A 19,533-nucleotide genomic window follows, 5' to 3' on the forward strand; every position below is an offset into this window, starting at 1 on the left:
GAAACAGGTCCACTACACGCTTGTTCATCTGAAAGATCTGCCAGGTCCTGGGTTCCGAGCGGCATGGAAAGAAAATTATCTAAGAGAAGAAACAATTTGTCCACCGACACTTACAATCAGTTATAGAACATGGTTGTTTGTACAACAATGCATCATGTATGAAACACCAGTGCATCAAGAAATGAAATAGTTCCTCACCATAAACTTAACATTTATTACATTATTTTACAATGAGAGGCACCATTCAGTAGGCTACTTCATGAAGGGATACGGCGCCACTGTCTTTTTGTATGGCCGCACTTCGAAGTGTCTGCCGTCGGCACCGGCGTCGACGTGGCCGCCGTGGCTCGCACGAAAGGCGACGCACCACAGCCGCAGCGTCAGGAAGTACACCGCCTCTGCGACGCTCATGAAGCTGAAGCCCATGAACAGCCCCAGGAGGCCTCCCGTGTTCGCTGGAACACAGAGGCAGCTGTTGGTAGCAGTGGCCGTGGCATCAGTGATACTAAGCCGCCCCAGTCAGCAAAGTCTTTACAATCGAATACTGCGTTGCCACATCCTGCACATGACGTCTTCTCAGAAGAAAAGCCAACATGCCACATCGTCAACGTTGGGGCTTGCTGGCTAGGCCCGCACACCCACCGTCGTCGCGACTGCTCAGATATCGCTTTGCCGTCCCCCCCCCCCCTCACCTTTCCCCCACCCCCCACCTGCAGCGGAGCTGATCTCAAAAGTTCGTGTATATATTGTCCCGGCTAGTTAAGAACCATTCTCTGCCGTGTGGGTCGGGCATAAAACATCTCTGAATCACGTTGTGAATCTAGTCGTGTGAACTAGCAGTTGAAACTAGATCACGTTTTTCCAGAGATATTTCATACACTTTCGATCACGAAGGATCCAAAGACAGTTTTTTTTATTACTCTGGAGTAAGATATCAGCTGAGTTCCAGTCTATTTTTACTAATTTGTTTCCCTGAGTAATTTGATTTAGTTACTTTAGCAGTCTGTATGCCTTTGTTGAATCCTATTAAATGTGTTTGTAAAAAGGATTATCATCTTCTTTCACAGATATTATTGTCTATGTACTACCTGATTATGGAATTTAGTAAATACTGGGAATGTCTCGTATATTTCTGTTTTATTGACACAATAATTTCTTAAATTAATGAGAGATGGCACTGGGGGATCAATGAAAGAAGAGCTGAGCCTAGTGTGTATTGTTTCGGTATGATAACAGTCAGTCATTACTACATTCCTTCGTGTACCTATCACCAAAGATATGCTTTCCCATGAAACTGTCCTTTGCCAGTAATGTCCGATAAATTATAAATATGTCTCTGGGTCTTCCAATGTCTAAGCTTCTCACGACACGATATTAATTATGAGTTCGAATCCTTTCAATGTCTGTTCAGTACAAGTTTAGTCTTTTAACGGGCACTATTTTCGCTACTCGTTTATTAGCGGAATCACCTTGACAACGAGCGCAAAGATACTAGTGTAATAAGGTCCAAACTATTTTCGGTCCCAATACTATTTAATAATTCACATACAGCGAATAAAGTCCTAATTCAACATAAAAGTTTCCGTATTGTCAATAAATCTCTTCACAATCGTAAGTATACGATCGTAGCGTTTCGTTTAACACGTACAATCCACTTGAATATCAATGTTCATACACCCAATCACCTCTAATTGACTTCGTCTCTGAATTTATCCCAAAATAATCTGTTCTCCACCACTCCAATGTCTAATCCAGTTCTAAGAATGCATTTTAATTAGGCTTCTAATCCCAAAATCCCGACTACCACGGAAGAACTGCGAACACAGTCACCACTGCTGAAAACAAATCTAAAGAGACCTAACAATGCTGCGCATTGGTTTATATATTACATTCAAAACAAAAGGCAGCTCTGTTATGTCCTCCTTGGATTCGCTTTGTACTACTTTGCTTTACTCTATTTCGAATATCTCTTTGTAAAATTTTAACTAACTATTACTTCGAAATACTACTGCCGTTTTTTGGCTCTTAGAACATTTCGTATTACAGAATTTAATCTAATACTCGTTTCTGTATAACTACTCTTTAAAGAGCGGTTACATGGCGTACATAATATCAGACATCAGACATGTCCTCGAATTATTGTGCTAAGTAGGCATTATCTTCCTGCATTATACTCAAAAACGCATCAGAAAATATATGCCCCATGAAAACATTAGAAGATCAATCATGTACATGCTAGCTAAACACTTATCTTCTGAACATGGTATTCCATCGATGGCATTATGGTTAAAGCAACTGTTTAGTAACCTTCCTCCGAAACCAACACCGAGATCAACGGAATTTAAACAGACAGCATAACACCATGAACTGTAGAACAAATGAAATTATCAAAACAATTTTGCAAATTCCATCTGAGATAATAAGACCAGTACATAGATTGCTACATCCTCTACTTTTATTTTGTAAATAGGATTAATACTTTTACTCTTTATGTTACCTTTATTTTAAATGTAGCTTACGATCTCGAAGCAGGATACAGATAGTAAAAATAAAAATTTATTTCATTAATTTATCTTATTTTCCTGAAAAAGGAACAAGAACCTCAGTCTCTATAGATGACAACCCATTGGATTTAGACAAAATATCAGAATTCTTTGCGCTTATCAAGTACTGCACATTTAATTTTTGGGTCGAAAAGATATTTTACATTTTACGAATGAAGGAATATACAACCATCAAAAGAGGCTTTACAGAATTATTACTTTTCTTTTTCGGTTCCACGAAATGAAAATTTTTACTTGTTATTTAACTCAGAATTAAGATGAAATTTAATTTAAATACATAACAAAAGAGAAGAAGTCACATCAAACTAGATAGTTGTGTTAGTAATTTTCTTCCATTTTCCAAAGTAGTTATTATGTTTTAACTAACAGGATTAAAGTGACAGAAGGCAGGCCTGAAGGCAACTAAATATGAGCGAATTGGAGGGCTATAACGGAACGGGGAGGAGGGGGGGGGGAGAAAAAGAATGTAGCCGAGGTCGCTAATGCACACCTGTCCGGAGGCTCGGATGTAACAGGTTCGAATCCTAGTGGTGGAAGAGATTTTCACAGCCAGTATTTCGCCAGCAACAGGACGAGAGATGGTGGCATACCTTTCCTGATCACCAAATTGGATTAAATTCCAAACCTCTCCGCAATTTCTCAGTCAATGAAGCCATGACATATTGCTGGATGACATCCGTCCGCTATGCACTGCAATGCTATACTCACATCCGTTACAGTCATCTGCACACGAGGCAGTCACTTACGACACCACTCTCACAAATCACTATAAAAGCGATCATTGTTCGCGAAAGAAGGAACTTTTTCCTGTTAAGCAGAACAACCTACTATTTGTAATCTCTCAGCCAACAATGCTATACGACTCTTTTTTTTTTTTTCTTTTACTGCTCATATGATACGATTATTGACAACTCATAGTAACGTAAGTTTTACATATCTTTTGATAACCACTAAGTTTTATTGCCCTGAAGGATTAGTCACGTCAAACGCTTACTGAAAATCTGTGACCTTGGAAAAAAGTTTTACTGAATGTTCAGTTAATATTACGAGGCAGCGTACAACCAGATCAATGTGTAACTTCAGTTTGGGTGCCTTGGTTTTTAATCTATTGCTTTTCTCCCTATGTAAGTGGTTTCTTTATACAGGGTGTCCAAGGAGGAATGGACAGTATTCAGGGATATGGCAGAAACGAGCATTCAAAGCAAAATATCTCGTAAACATGGGCTTTACAATGCATACCATAACAGATATGAGCGCTTGTGTAGTAGAAGAGACGTGTTTCATAGTAGCGGTGATGTACAAATGCTCATAGGTATGCAAAGGTATGAACTTGAGCCCACGTTAAGTGGACTTTTTTTTTTTTTTTTTTTTTTTTTTGTCAGTACTAACAGCTCTCAAAACATGGAAAGCAAAGAGCTTGCTGTGGAAGAGATTTGTTTCACAACGAATCTAACTTAATCTAACTTAAAGTAACTTACGGTAAGGACAACACACACACCCATGCCTGCGATGGGGGCGGGAGGGAGGTCCGCGCGAACCGTGACAAGGAGCTCCAGACCGTTCGGTTACCCCGCGCGGCGCGGCAACTTCGCGAGCGCACCTCAACCAATAACGTAACACAATATTGTATACGTCTGTATGGCAACACATCAGTGTTTTCACAGCTCTGTAGACGTCTACCGTTTCCGCCTGCAGTAGTTAGCGCGTCACAGTTGAAAGCTGCTATAGCACTGCTGGGAGTCAGGGGTCTTCTCACGCCGTCTCAACTATACTACAGTTCTTAGCACAAGGGAAGCTGTTCCTGCAAAGAAGCAGAGCGATAGGGAAGCGTGAAGGGAGGAGGTTTGCGTAAACATAACGGCAGAGAGCGGGCAATATCTGGATTGCCAGACCGTGTTGCTGCAGACAATAGTCAGATTTATGTGCCCACGGTACATTGTATTATACTTTCAAGTCTATGAGGAGAAAAATAAATTTTAAAAAGGATTTAGATCCATCATCTACACTAGAGACGTGCTGACGACTCTGCGTCCACTGCTTCATAGCTTCCGCATCAAGTCGGGTGAGAGTTAATTTTTCTTAAAAAGGCGCTTGTCTAACAACAAGATCACCGAAATCAACTACCACATTTGCCATTTTAGTACTCACTGGACTGTGTTATAACTAAATATATAATACACAACAAAGTAACTTCAAACACAAACCGAATTCATTATACTTGCTTGACAACTGCTTGTACTCCATAGAGCATTAAGAAAATGAATAATTTTATAATGCATGTGTGTGGGTGTGTTGACTGTAGTTACTAGTTAAGCGTAAATCACTGTGAGTAAGAAAGAATTAGAGGTAGTAACTACAAAAAAAATTGGCTCTGAGCACTATGGGACTTAACATCTGAGGTCATCAGTCCCCTAGAACTTAGAACTACTTAAACCTAACTAACCTAAGGACATCACACACATCCATGCCCGAGGAAGGATTCAAACCTAAGACCGTAGCGGTCGCGCGGTTCCACACTGAAGCGCCTAGAACCGCTCGGCCACACCAGCCGGCTAGTAACTACAGAGACTAATGCAAAAGACTACTGTCTAAATGCTCAGTACATTGTCATATTTTTACTCTCAACCAGAATTACAGTGTAAACTAGCTCGTTAGACATAACAGTGACAGATTGCATTTATAATCCATGGAACAGGGAAACAATCATCCATCTTATTTGAACAACTAGAGGCACTGCTGCCCGATAACGTCGGTAACGATCGACATCACGACAGGTTGTCATTTTAAGACGTTTTCCAATTTGTGCCTTGACAGGGGGTAACCTGTCGAACTATCTGAGTATTTCACGAATTTATCCGCCCGCTTAAGACTTAAATTTCTCAATTACTTGGCTAGCTAGCTTCTTCTCCTTGGGAAACACGTTAAAAATTATAATTAGTCACACATGAATGTTTAATATCTGCACACCACTTTGGGTAAATTTCCAATCAATGAAAGCTAGGAAGTTCTCACACACTATTTATGCAACCTATATGTTGACATAAGAAACTTTTTTTTAAACCGTAAGTCTTTAAAACGAAGACTTACTATTATCTTAATTTGTACCAAAGTCTGCTTCATGCTACCATCCTCATTGCTGTCTACTCTGTGCCCAAATTACATGATTTCAAATTTACAATGATAGCTTCAAGGCTTGTATCCATCTTTACGTCACTACAAAGTCTTCATTCTGAAGCTTTTCAACGTGCTGCACACAGTCTGCCCACGCTGAAGGGAAGATTATGTCTTTTGCTTCGTGATCAGGCGTCCGTTATCTTGAATTTTTGCTCTGTTCTACCATCTACCTTTAATCCGTGCCCAAATTAAATCGGTTTCTTTGTAATAACAGAGGTGTTAAAGTAAACCCATAATAACCCGCCCGCCTGGCCGCGCGGTCTACAGTTCTGCTTCCCGAGCGGCAAGGCGTGCCGGTCCCCGGCACGAATCCGCCCGGCGGATTAGTGTCGAGGTCCGGTGTGGCAGCCAGCCTGTGGATGGTTTTTAAGGCGGTTTCCCATCTGCGTCGGCGAATGCGGGCTGGTTCCCCTTATACCACCTCAGTTACACTATATCGGAGATTGCTGCGTAAACACTGTCTCCACGTACGCGTACAACATAATTACTCTACCACGCAAACAGATGGGGTACACTCGTCTGGTATGTGACGTTCCTGAGGAGGTCCACTGGGGGCTGAACCGCACAATAACCCTGGGTTCTTTGTTGGGAGGCGGTGGGGTGGGTGGGCTGCTGTGGCCTGTTGTCGGGTTGTAAACCACTAAAGGGCTAAGGCGGGACGAACCCACTCCGTCGTCTCTAGGTGCCCGGTTCAATAGACAATACACACAATCTCAAAATTGTGTGGTCATATTCAGGTGCAACAAAGTTAGGTTTGTATATTTTGTCGTGTGACTTGTATAAATTAACGAGCTGCAGTAGTTTGACGGGTGTCTGGTTTCTACTGTGTGGAATATTTTTTTTTTTTTATTTTTAAGCCATAGCGCAATATGCACAGTAATTTTATTTCCAGAAGATCGGAAGATGACAGCTAGACTCTGTGTAAACCCGTCACTGGGAAATAAAAATATTTCAACACGCAATCTTGGCTGCAAAAATTCTTATTTATCACCAAATATCATATCGCTTCCGGAAACATGCGTAACGCATATGTTCACTATTGGTTTAGAGAAAGACTCTTACAGCCAAAAGAGGTGCTATTGCCTGTGGAACGACGAGGACTGAAATTCTGTGGAAATGTGTGAACAGCAGACGCCACAAATTAAACGGACTTTTGTGTGGGGATTCTTGCTGTCATTCAATTGTTGGACACCGCATGCGCTATAAAAGCGGAGGGTTTTCGCCGTTAGAGGTAGTGCCTGCGAAAGTATCAGAAGCATTGTGAATTCTGGTGGAAAATGCCAGGAAGTGCGTTTAGAGTCGGCTACATTGCTTGTGAGCAAAAAGCTGACGCTCTTCTTAAGTGTTACAAAGCGCAATCTGCGCGGCCTTGCTATATTGGATGTCAGTGTTGTATTTAATTTTATTATAAGCACTGGTACAAGAAGTTCTTTTTGCGCCCATTAGGGTTGCATCGTATTTCTAAAGTTAGATGTGGTGCACTACGGTCCCTTAGAGGAGTATAGTTATTAGTTATCTTGCACTACGTCATACCTATGGAAATCTAGGCCTGTTATGCTGGTCTGCTTTAGAATGAATCTATGTTAAGCTGCGCTAGGCTATTTCAATTCGGCTGCGCGGGAAATAACTTGCTTGGGCAGCTGATGCTTTGGCAAAATATTCAAATGTGTGTGAATTCCTAAGGGACCAAACTGCTTAGGTCATCGTTCCCTAGACTTAGATACTACTTAAATTAACTTAAACTAACTTATGCAAAGAACAACGCATACATCCATGCCCGGCGGAGAACTCGAACCTCCGGCGGGAGGGGCCCCGCAGTCCGTGACATAACGCCTCAAACCACGCGGCCACTCCGCACGGTGATGCTTTGACGTGAAGGACTAAAGAGCGTCGCGAATAACACCGACAGTTCAAATGATGCGTTGAGCGCTGGAAGTTGTGTGTTACGTGCGTTGTATCCGGTGGTGATTGGTGACCAGGGTTATTAGTTGTTACATGTGGTATAATTTGTTATTGTGGAGTGAGTCTCGTTGACGAGAAAAAACTAAGTAAATTATAAACTCACTACATTTCTTATATATGAAGATGGTATCTGTTTTTTGGGACATGTCCGAAAGAACAGATACCATCTTCATATATATATATATATATATATATATATATATATATATATATATATATATATATATATATATATATATATATATATACCGGCCATTTGACCATCTTCTTTTGTGCAGATCACGATCAGTGCCCGAACTCTTACGGGAATCGGCAATAAAGGCGCGAGTAATGAGTATAATGGGCAGTATAGTGCGGAACAATAAGTTGCGAATGTGAGTCTCACGGGCGGCGTGCCAGAGATAAGTCCCTGAAATCGCACTATCCTCTGAGTCGTCAGTGGCTCAATGGATGCCGGCAAGGTTGCTCAGCGTGTTCGGTCAGAGGGCTGCGTGCCCTCTGTAATAAAAAAAACTGAGTATAGGAACCAATGATCAACTTGAACGGATGTTTTGTGACGTCCGCCCAGACCAAACGCAACTAATTATATCGAACAAATGAAAAAAAAAAGATGGTTAGAGCGTCTGCCATGTAAGCAGGGGATCCCGGGTTCGACTCCCGGTCGGTGCACACATTTTCAACTGTCCCCGTTGACCCATATCAACGCTTGTAAGCAGCTAAGGGTATTCATTTCATTTTATGGCGGAGGCCTGTTAAAAGCGGAAGTTAAGCAGTTACATTAAGTATCAAAATTTGAGTTCGTACCATCACATGATTAAAAGTTTAAACTTTCGTGTAATGTAGGATTTGGAATAAGTTTTGCAATTTTTTTAAAGTGAGAAACTGTAGATTTTAGTGGGTGTTCCTTTTTTTCGGGGGGGGGGGGGGGGGGGCGGTGGTATACAGTTTTGTCAATATTGCGTTCATGGAATTTTAAACGTAAAATTCATTCAGAATATTCTTGATATAGGGTTGTCTTATCATTCGATATTCATCTCAAATCTCACATATTGTGTTGCCTGTCATATTTAAGATACTGGCGAAGTTGTGATTGGACCGTAGTCCTTATCACGGTCTCAGTTACATAGAGGTGTCTGGGGCCACTACTGGGGGTCTGTGGTGCCCCACATCGCCTTCCAAGCTGGTGGTCCTGCAGCCACGGCGGACTCTCCGCTGTAGCGTTCGTGATTATTGAGCCTTCCGCAAATGAAAGTATCAATAAGTAATACTCAGCTCGACTTCTCTTCTACTTCCTGTCACTAAAAACTCAGTTCAGCTCAACACTGCCGTAAATTGTGGCAAACTTGCTGTATATACCAACAGCATTATTCTCCCAGGTAAGCATTAATTTCGCCTAAATTCTGCTAGTGGATTTTCCAGGTTGTCTTTGTACAACGAAACATAATTCTTAGGTATGTCATTAGAGTATAAATACAGTCCTGCAGGAGCCCTCGCGACTGTTCCCGAAAAGGACGCCGTGCCAAAAGACACTAGGTTTATCTCCCTCTCCATGAAAGTTGTGATTTGATCAGAAAGGCTTTGGCCACACACAACATTTATGGTCAGTATTCCAGCAGTAAGAATGCGTGTGTACTGTTACTTACAAAGGAACTCTGTGAATCCGAACAGTTCTGCTTTCAGCATGGATGTGAACTGAGACTCGGTGAAGAAGATGTGTACCACTGCCAAGTTCTCTCTGAAAACAAATTCAAACGACACAGACGAGAGTTAGTAATGCACAATAATAGCGAATCAGGGGACGATAGGCGCGATCAGACTCACATGACATGGGAGACGTTGCTGGCGTTGGCGGTGTACTCGGATCGCAGGTGGTGGACCCAGAGTCTGCTAGAGAATGTGCTGCTGCTGTAGCTGATCTCGGAGCAGCCGGGCAGGCAGCTGCAGTTGGTGCGCTCTGAGCTGGGACCAGCCTCTGGCCCATCATTCGCCTGCGTCAGGCTGATCTCCATCCTATCTGCAGGCACCATCAGAATTGTTTTCTTTATTTTCAAGATGACTGACTAAATGAAAACCGTCTAACAGAAATAAGCACACGGGACAAAAAATTAGTCGACACCAGGACAGATTACGCTAACACACAGTAGGCTAGCATCGTCTGTATCCACGCTAATGGTCTCAGTTCGACGAGAAATAGAGCCTAAAACTGTTTTCAGGTATGCCATGTCCAGCTGAAGCCGCTCATGTCATTATATTGTGGTGATCTTGGTTGCTACGTTTCACCCTTTCACCTCCCCCCCCCCCCCTACCTGTTCTAAAAATGACCAGACCCAGCCATTTTCTATTATGTTAGAGACCGGGTGTTTTACTGACCAGTCAAGGTGTAATAAGGTGCCGAGAGTTCGACAAATCAGAAACGTGAGTGTGCAGCCCCGTGAATACGGAAGCTGTTATCTCGGAAGACGGATAGCCATCATGAAGATATACGCTCTCCTGCAACATGAACGTGACAAGCTGTGAAAGGCTTTAATAATCACGTTTTTCAGTGCGGATCACTAAGAGTAGTGCAGGAGGTTCTGGAAGTTACTGACAGGGTTGTGGAGCCATGTTGACTCCACTGTCGTGGCCAGCAGCGCTAGCTACACTCCTGGAAATTGAAATAAGAACACCGTGAATTCATTGTCCCAGGAAGGGGAAACTTTATTGGCACATTCCTGGGGTCAGATACATCACATGATCACACTGAAAGAACCACAGGCACATAGACACAAGCAACAGAGCATGCACAATGTCGGCACTAGTACAGTGTATATCCACCTTTCGCAGCAATGCAGGCTGCTATTCTCCCATGGAGACGATCGTAGAGATGCTGGATGTAGTCCTGTGGAACGGCTTGCCATGCCATTTCCACCTGGCGCCTCAGTTGAACCAGCGTTCGTGCTGTACGTGCAGACCGCGTGAGACGACGCTTCATCCAGTCCCAAACATGCTCAATGGGGGACAGATCCGGAGATCTTGCTGGCCAGGGTAGTTGACTTACACCTTCTAGAGCACGTTGGGTGGCACGGGATACATGCGGACGTGCATTGTTCTGTTGGAACAGCAAGTTCCCTTGCCGATCTAGGAATGGTAGAACGATGGGTTCGATGACGGTTTGGATGAACCGTGCACTATTCAGTGTCCCCTCGACGATCACCAGTGGTGTACGGTCAGTGTAGGAGATCGCTCCCCACACCATGATGCCGGGTGTTGGTCCTGTGTGCCTCGGTCGTATGCAGTCCTGATTGTGGCGCTCACCTGCACGGCGCCAAACACGCATACGACCATCATTGGCACCAAGGCAGAAGCGACTCTCATCGCTGAAGACGACACGTCTCCATTCGTCCCTCCATTCACGCCTGTCGCGACACCACTGGAGGCGGGCTGCACGATGTTGGGGCGTGAGCGGAAGACGGCCTAACGGTGTGCGGGACCGTAGCCCAGCTTCATGGAGACGGTTGCGAATGGTCCTCGCCGATACCCCAGGAGCAACAGTGTCCCTAATTTGCTGGGAAGTGGCGGTGCGGTCCCCTACGGCACTGCGTAGGATCCTACGGTCTTGGCGTGCATCCGTGCGTCGCTGCGGTCCGGTCCCAGGTCAACGGGCACGTGCATCTTCCGCCGACCACTGGCGACAACATCGATGTACTGTGGAGACCTCACGCCCCACGTGTTGAGCAATTCGGCGGTACGTCCACCCGGCCTCCCGCATGCCCACTATACGCCCTCGCTCAAAGTCCGTCAACTGCACATACGGTTCACGTCCACGCTGTCGCGGCATGCTACCAGTGTTAAAGACTGCGATGGAGCTCCGTATGCCACGGCAAACTGGCTGACACTGACGGCGGCGGTGCACAAATGCTGTGCAGCTAGCGCCATTCGACGGCCAACACCGCGGTTTCTGGTGTGTCCGCTGTGCCGTGCGTGTGATCATTGCTTGTACAGCCCTCTCGCAGTGTCCGGAGCAAGTATGGTGGGTCTGACACACCGGTGTCAATGTGTTCTTTTTTCCATTTCCAGAAGTGTATTTTCGCTGAGGATCAATGGCGCTAGCAGCCCAGTCGAGTAGGTCCCTTAGCTTCTCTATTGCGTTTATATCCAGGAAGTTTCATTAACAGGGGAGTACTGTGTACTCATCCTGGTGTTCTTCGAACCACTCACGTACACTGTGAGCTGCGTGACACGTTTTACTGTCCTGCTGGTAGATGCTATCGCGCCGAGAAAAAACAAACTGTCTCTAGCGCTGGACACGATGTCCAAGGATAGATTCATACTTGCGATTATCCACTGAGCCTTCCAGAATGACAAAGACAGCCAGGAAATGCCGCGAAAACAATCCTCAAACCATAACGCTTCCTACTCGGGCCTCAGTCCTTCAGACGATTGTTGAAGGATGTTCCCTTTCACACGTTTCACACTGTACACGCCAAATGCCATCTGTCCGATGGAGCAGCAAACGTGATTTATCTGGAAAGGCCACCTGTTGCCACTCATTCGACGTCCAGTTGTGATATTGGTTTGCAAATCCCAACCTTCGTCGCCGATGAACGGCACTCAGCAGAGCAGTTGGGTCAAAGAGGTGAGGTAGGGGGCGAAGAGGAGATGGAGAGATGTGTGAGAATATTGCTACAGAAAATGAGGAAGGGGGAGGTGTTCAGAGAGAAGGGGAAGAGGATAAGGGCAGAGAGATGGACAGGAGGAGACGGCATGTCCATATGGTCAGAGTGGTGGCAACATCTTGTAGACCATAGATTTCTGATGTATGCAATCCACGGCAACTAGATTATATGGGCTCTACTGTACATGGTCCAAGGAATAATAGTATCCATTCGCTTTATAGTGGACCTGAAGATGGCGTAACTCTTGCACCGTAACTAGTCGTCTGAAATAAATACCTTTGATGATACGGCTGTGATGTGTCATTTTCTATATTTACATTATCAGCTGCTGTCCCACGTCAGCAAGAACGATGGACTTGCACAGCTCCTCTTTGCCCATCTTTCTGCCCATCTTCTTCTTGCCCCTCTCTGTGTCCATCTTCTCCTCCCCATCTCCCAGCCCATCTCTCCCTCCCCATTTCTGCGCTCATCTCCTCCTCTGCCTACCTCTGCCCACCCTGTCCTGCTACACTCAATCTGTCCATCTCCTCCTTCCTCCTCTCTCTCAGTACATCTCCACTTCCCTCCTGTGTGCCCATCTTCTACTTGCCCCTCTCTCTGTCAATCTCCACCTCCATTCATCTCTTCGTATCTCCTCCTGCCTCTGCCCAAATCATCCTGCCCCTCTCTCTGCGTCATAGCTTTAAACGACGCCTACTTTACAACAAAATCACGTCAGAGTGATCCAGATTTTCCGACGGACCATTCTTGAGTATGATCTACCGAAACGTTGGCGTTCATCGCAATTAGTGGAATTAAGATCTGGCCTCCGTTTATTACTCAGTTTGAATCCATCTTTTCTTTTGCTAACGTGTACTCAAGATGAAAAATCAGAATCTAGTGTGTTTTAGCTTCTGCTATTCAGAGTGTAAAAAAAGCTACGTAAACAAAATTTTAGAGATACATTTTTATGTGACGACAATGTTGCAGGTGCTCCGTTTCCTTTTTAGGGGTCCATTAGGATTTTGACTGTCCATTTCGATAGCTGAGTGGTCTGCGCCGCTGACTGCCGTTTGGAGGACCCAATGCGACATTTCCAGTTCTAACAGGAGGGTTTTCTTGGCGGGAGGACTGGTGCCAGGTGCACTCAGCCTGAGACCAATTGAAGAACTACTTGACCGAGTAAAAGCCGTTACAGGTCACTAAAACTGACAGCGGGGCCCCACGGCTCTCAAATACCGCATCTGATGATCCCACGGCCATCCAATACCGCATCCGATGACGCCAATGGCAGAGAACTTTCTTTTCTTAATACCGGACGCGTTTCGACTTTTCCCCAAAGAACTGTCAACGGCCTTATACTAAAAAAATTTACTACTAAACTTTTAATTGTGTACGTCTCTAAAGACTGATCTTAGTCTGTTTGCATAAGGATATATATATATACACTGCTCGTGTTGATACCCAAAGTTTTACCTGAAAAACATTCTAAGCACCTTCAGCCATTCGCTCGTAGTCATATGCTTTTCTTCGTCTAACTTACTGCGATTAATGTTTTACCTGCTTAAAAATAACAGAATTCCGTTTAAAATGTATCACTATCTGAAGCATGCTTTTTTTATTTTTTATTTTTTTTTTTTTTCAGTTGTCAATGACCCGACAGGTTTGATGCGGCGCACCACGAATTCCTCTCCTACGCCAATCTCTTCGGCTCAAAGTAGCACTTACAACCAACGCTCTCAATTATTTGCTAGATGTGTTCTCTACAGTTTTTGCCCTGTACAGCTCCCTCTAGTACCATGCAATTTATTCCCTGATGTCTTGACAGAAGTCCAACCATTCTATCCCTTCTTCTTGTCAGCGTTTTCCATATATTCCTTTCCTCGTCGATTCTGTGGAGAACCTCCTCATTCCTTACCTTAACAGTCCACCTAATTGTCGACATTTCTCTATGGCACTCCATCTCTAATGCTTCGATTCTATTCTTTTTCGGTTTTTCCACAGTCTTCGTTTCACTGCCATACAATGCTGTGCTCCAAACGTATATTCTCAGACATTTCTTCCACAAACTAAGGTCTGTGTGTGATACCAGTAGACTTCTTCTGGCCGGGAAGGCCTTTTATACCGCAGCTATCCTGCTTTCTATGTCCACATTCCTCCGTCCGTCATGGGTTCTTTTGCTGCCTAGGTAGCAGAATTCCTTAACTTCGTCGACTTCGTGATAACTAATCCTGATGTTAAGTTTCTCGGTGTTCTCACTTCTGTTACTTCACATTACTTCCGCCTATCTTCGATTTATTCTCAATCAATATTCCGTCCTCATTAGACTGTTTATTCCTTTCAACACAGCCTGTAATTCTTCTTCACTTTCACTGTGGATATCAATGTCATCAACGAATCTTAGCATTAATATCCTTGAATATTAATAATACTCTTCAGCCTTTCTTTTATTTCCATCACTGTCTTACGCCCTTTATAAACCGAGCACGTCGTTCCTGGTCGTTCACTCTTACGGTTCCCTCTTGGTTCATATATATATATATATATATATATATATATATATATATATATATATATATATATATATATATATATATATATATATTCCCGTCTTTCCCTACAGCTTACTTCCACATCTCTCAGAATTTCGAACATCTTGCACAATTTGACATTGCCGAATACTTTATCCAGGTCGACAAATCCTATGAATGGGTCTTGATTTTTCTTTGGCGTTGCTTCCATTATCAACCGCAACGTCAAAACTGCCTCTCTGGCGCCTTTACCTTTCCTAAAACCAAACTGATCGTCATCTAACAAATCCTCAACTTTATTTTCCATTCTTCTGTATGTTATTCTCATCAATAATTCGGATGTACAAGCTAGCAAGCTGATTCTGCGATGATTCTCGTTCCTGCTATCTTTGGAATTGTATGAATGCTATTTTTTGGAAAATCTGATGGTATGTCGCCAGTCTCATACATCCTACACGAAAACGTGACTATTCGTTTTGTTGCCATTTCCCATAGTCATTTTACAAATTCTGATGGAATGTTTTATGGTTCATCTTATTTGATCTTAAACCGTCCAAACGCCTTTTAAATTCGGATTCGAATACTGGATCCCCCATCTCTTCCCTGTTGAGTCCTGTTTGTTCTTTCATCACGTCGCCAGACAAATCCTCCCCCTCATAGAGGTATTCAGTCTACTCTTTCTATGTATCCGCTCTCTCCTCTGTATTTAACTGTGAAATTCTCATTGCTCTCTTAATGTTACCACCCTTGTTTTTAGTTTCACCGCAGGTTGTTTTTACTTTTCTGTATGCTGAATCAGTCCTACCAACCATTACTTCTTTTTCTATTTCTTCACATTTTTCAAGCAGCTATTTCGCTTTAGGTTCCCTGCACTTCCTATTTATTTTATTTCTAAATGACTTGTATTTTTGTACCCCTGAATTTCCCTGATCATTTCAGTACTTCCTTCCCTCATCGATCAACTGAAAGCCCGCATCTCGTGGTCGTGCGGTAGCGTTCTCGCTTCCCACGCCCGGGTTCCCGGGTTCGATTCCCGGCGGGGTGAGGGATTTTCTCTGCCTCGTGACGGCTGGGTGTTGTGTGCTGTCCTTAGGTTAGTTAGGTTTAAGTAGTTCTAAGTTCTAGGGGACTGATGACCATAGATGTTAAGTCCCATAGTGCTCAGAGCCATTTGAACCATTTGATCAACTGAAATACACTCCTGGAAATTGAAATAAAAACACCGTGAATTCATTGTCCCAGGAAGGGGAAACTTTATTGACACATTCCTGGGGTCAGATACATCACATGATCACACTGACAGAACCACAGGCACATAGACACAGGCAACAGAGCATGCACAATGTCGGCACTAGTACAGTGTATATCCACCTTTCGCAGCAATGCAGGCTGCTATTCTCCCATGGAGACGATCGTAGAGATGCTGGATGTAGTCCTGTGGAACGGCTTGGCATGCCATTTCCACCTGGCGCCTCAGTTGGACCAGCGTTCGTGCTAGACGTGCAGACCGCGTGAGACGACGCTTCATCCAGTCCCAAACATGCTCAATGGGGGACAGATCCGGAGATCTTGCTGGCCAGGGTAGTTGACTTACACCTTCTAGAGCACGTTGGGTGGCACGGGATACATGCGGACGTGCATTGTCCTGTTGGAACAGCAAGTTCCCTTGCCGGTCTAGGAATGGTAGAACGATGGGTTCGATGACGGTTTGGATGTACCGTGCACTATTCAGTGTCCCCTCGACGATCACCAGTGGTGTACGGCCAGTGTAGGAGATCGCTCCCCACACCATGATGCCGGGTGTTGGCCCTGTGTGCCTCGGTCGTATGCAGTCCTGATTGTGGCGCTCACCTGCACGGCGCCAAACACGCATACGACCATCATTGGCACCAAGGCAGAAGCGACTCTCATCGCTGAAGACGACACGTCTCCATTCGTCCCTCCATTCACGCCTGTCGCGACACCACTGGAGGTGGGCTGCACGATGTTGGGGCGTGAGCGGAAGACGGCCTAACGGTGTGCGGGACCGTAGCCCAGCTTCATGGAGACGGTTGCGAATGGTCCTCGCCGATACCCCAGGAGCAACAGTGTCCCTAATTTGCTGGGAAGTGGCGGTGCGGTCCCCTACGGCACTGCGTAGGATCCTACGGTCTTGGCGTGCATCTGTGCGTCGCTGCGGTCCGGTCCCAGGTCGACGGGCACGTGCACCTTCCGCCGACCACTGGCGACAACATCGATGTACTGTGGAGACCTCACGCCCCACGTGTAGAGCAATTCGGCGGTACGTCCACCCGGCCTCCCGCATGCCCACTATACGCCCTCGCTCAAAGTCCGTCAACTGCACATACGGTTCACGTCCACGCTGTCGCGGCATGCTACCAGTGTTAAAGACTGCGATGGAGCTCCGTATGCCACGGCAAACTGGCTGACACTGACGGCGGCGGTGCACAAATGCTGCGCAGCTAGCGCCATTCGACGGCCAACACCGCGGTTCCTGGTGTGTCCGCTGTGCCGTGCGTGTGATCATTGCTTGTACAGCCCTCTCGCAGTGTCCGGAGCAAGTATGGTGGGTCTGACACACCGGTGTCAATGTGTTCTTTTTTCCATTTCCAGGAGTGTATTTCTTCTGTTAGCCATGGTTTCGCAGTTGCCAGAAGTACTTAAAAATTTCTTAATCCTAGACTTGCAAACTGATGAGAGATAGTGACGTACAATTCCTTATCACCATCATGAGAGCGTAATTCCGGTTAAATTTAACGGAGTGAAGGCATAAAACTGCTGATGGATGGAGACGTTAATCCTGGCAGCAAAAAATGGTTCAAATGGCTCTAGGCACTATGGGACGTAACATCTGAGGTCATCAGTCCCGTAGACTTAGAACTACTTAAACCTAACTAACCTAAGGACATCACACTCATCTATGCCCGAGGCAGGATTCGAAACTGCGACCGTAGCGGTCGCGCGGTTCCAAACTGAAGCGCCTAGAACCACTCGGCCACACCGGCCGGCGCTCTTAGCAGTGAAAGGAGCAGCTATATGTACCGTTGGTTCTAAAAGTTTCGAGACTGAATAAATAAAAATAGAGAAAATTTTAAATAGTAATTTTAATACTTCAGGTGTTCTACTTAGTCTCCTCCCACCCAAACTGGGCAGAAGGCACAGAACGTTCATACAGTTATGTGAAACTCTCCTAATTGCCATTCTTTGGGATGTTGTTCAAATTGCGCGTCACGTCGTCTTGCTGTCCGTTATGTCGTCAAAGTGTAGTTTGAATTCCTGCAGTTCAAGATGCTGTGGTAGGGTCATATTGACAGCTCTAAGTCTCGTCACCGTAGCAGCAGCGCAGTTCCGGACTGAAGCGCCTAGAACCGCTCGGTCACAACGGCCGGCAATCCTGGCAGGAACTTTGGTGCTATTGTACAGGAGAAAACTGCGTGCCGGCACTGAGATTCTGGCCCTTCAGTCATTTGATTTGCAGCATTATTAAGAAAACAAAAAAGTTTACAAGTAACCAGGACACCGACTGATAACGTTTAGCAAAGCAGGGACTTTCCGCACCATAAGCATCCCACATTAACAAAGGAAAACAGATTAGACAGAATGACTAGGCATCAGTAGAGGAAAACTGCTTCGCAGTTAGTATCTATAAGACCCTTCCGGAGATATTTATATATTTTGGGCAATCAGTTTTTGTAACACGTATATCTTTCACTACATTTGCTACTAACGAGGTAAACTGCAAACTCATCGGCTCTTTTAAACGGTCTTCATTTCTTCGACTGGTCTAGCGTAGTCGTTACTTTTGTTCTGCTACGTGCCAACCCTGCGATTTCTGCATACATTGTACCACTAGCATCACGGTTATCTATGCTACGTATTTTACTGTGTCCCTGGAGCAGGAGCTTCCATGTTCTACCACTCACCCAGAATATTTATCAATCGATCTTACATGTATTAGCGAGTAACTCTAACCGCAATTTTCATATTTGATTGCTCCCAGTAGCTACACCACGATGGTCCAGAACAACCCCTAAACCATCCCTTCTCAATGAAAACTTGTTCCTCTAGCTACTCTGTATAATACTATTGTGCCTCATACTTTATTTGTCAATTTATTCTAATAGGTTTCTGAATATTCTAATTTGTCTGCTGCTGTTTTCCTCGTTGTCCACAATTTACATCTGTTCACCACTGATGTCCAATAGCACAGTTTCTACATCTTCTTACTTATATTTAGAAAAGTATTTGACATTTTCAAACCTTTATTGCCTTACAGAACGGTGGTTTGGCCTGTGACACACAGTCTTACGTTCTTTCACCATTTCTTGTGACCTTTCTTCGTGAGTAATTAAAACTTACACCAGTTCTCCTAAGTATTCCGATATTTGGAACTCTAGTAGATTCTTACTTCTACTTTTCATCGCTTGCACCTTCAGCTCTTGCATCTTCAGTCAGAATCCTACTCTCAGTATGCTGACCACTATATCTAATACTTCTAAGAAACCTTCTACACTTTTAGCAACGTCGTCGGTGAAACTTGCGTTTTTAGTGTTACTTTTTTGCGAAAGCTAAATATACTTTTTCTACCGCTCTTTTATGGAAGTTAAATGCACTATCAATTCGTGACATGATCGCTGTACAGAGTACATAAACTCGAAATGTTGCTGA

The 19,533-nt window shown here is 44.5% G+C and overlaps 1 protein-coding gene across 1 annotated transcript in view; it reads right to left on the bottom strand.

Moving 5' to 3' along the window:
- Nucleotides 1-204: 204 nt before the first annotated feature.
- The window catches only part of LOC126176193 (pickpocket protein 28-like), a 141,583-nt gene continuing 122,254 nt past the window's right edge, over nucleotides 205-19,533 (bottom strand). The window contains exons 9-11 of the mRNA XM_049923337.1: nucleotides 9,522-9,714; nucleotides 9,344-9,435; nucleotides 205-455 (exon numbers count right to left, since the gene is read on the bottom strand). Coding sequence (XP_049779294.1) covers nucleotides 253-455; nucleotides 9,344-9,435; nucleotides 9,522-9,714 — 488 coding nt within the window. The 3' untranslated portion in view covers nucleotides 205-252. The remainder of the gene's footprint in view (nucleotides 456-9,343; nucleotides 9,436-9,521; nucleotides 9,715-19,533) is intronic.

The sequence above is a fragment of the Schistocerca cancellata genome, chromosome 3 (genome assembly GCF_023864275.1).
Source record: "Schistocerca cancellata isolate TAMUIC-IGC-003103 chromosome 3, iqSchCanc2.1, whole genome shotgun sequence".
Lineage (NCBI taxonomy): Eukaryota > Metazoa > Arthropoda > Insecta > Orthoptera > Acrididae > Schistocerca > Schistocerca cancellata.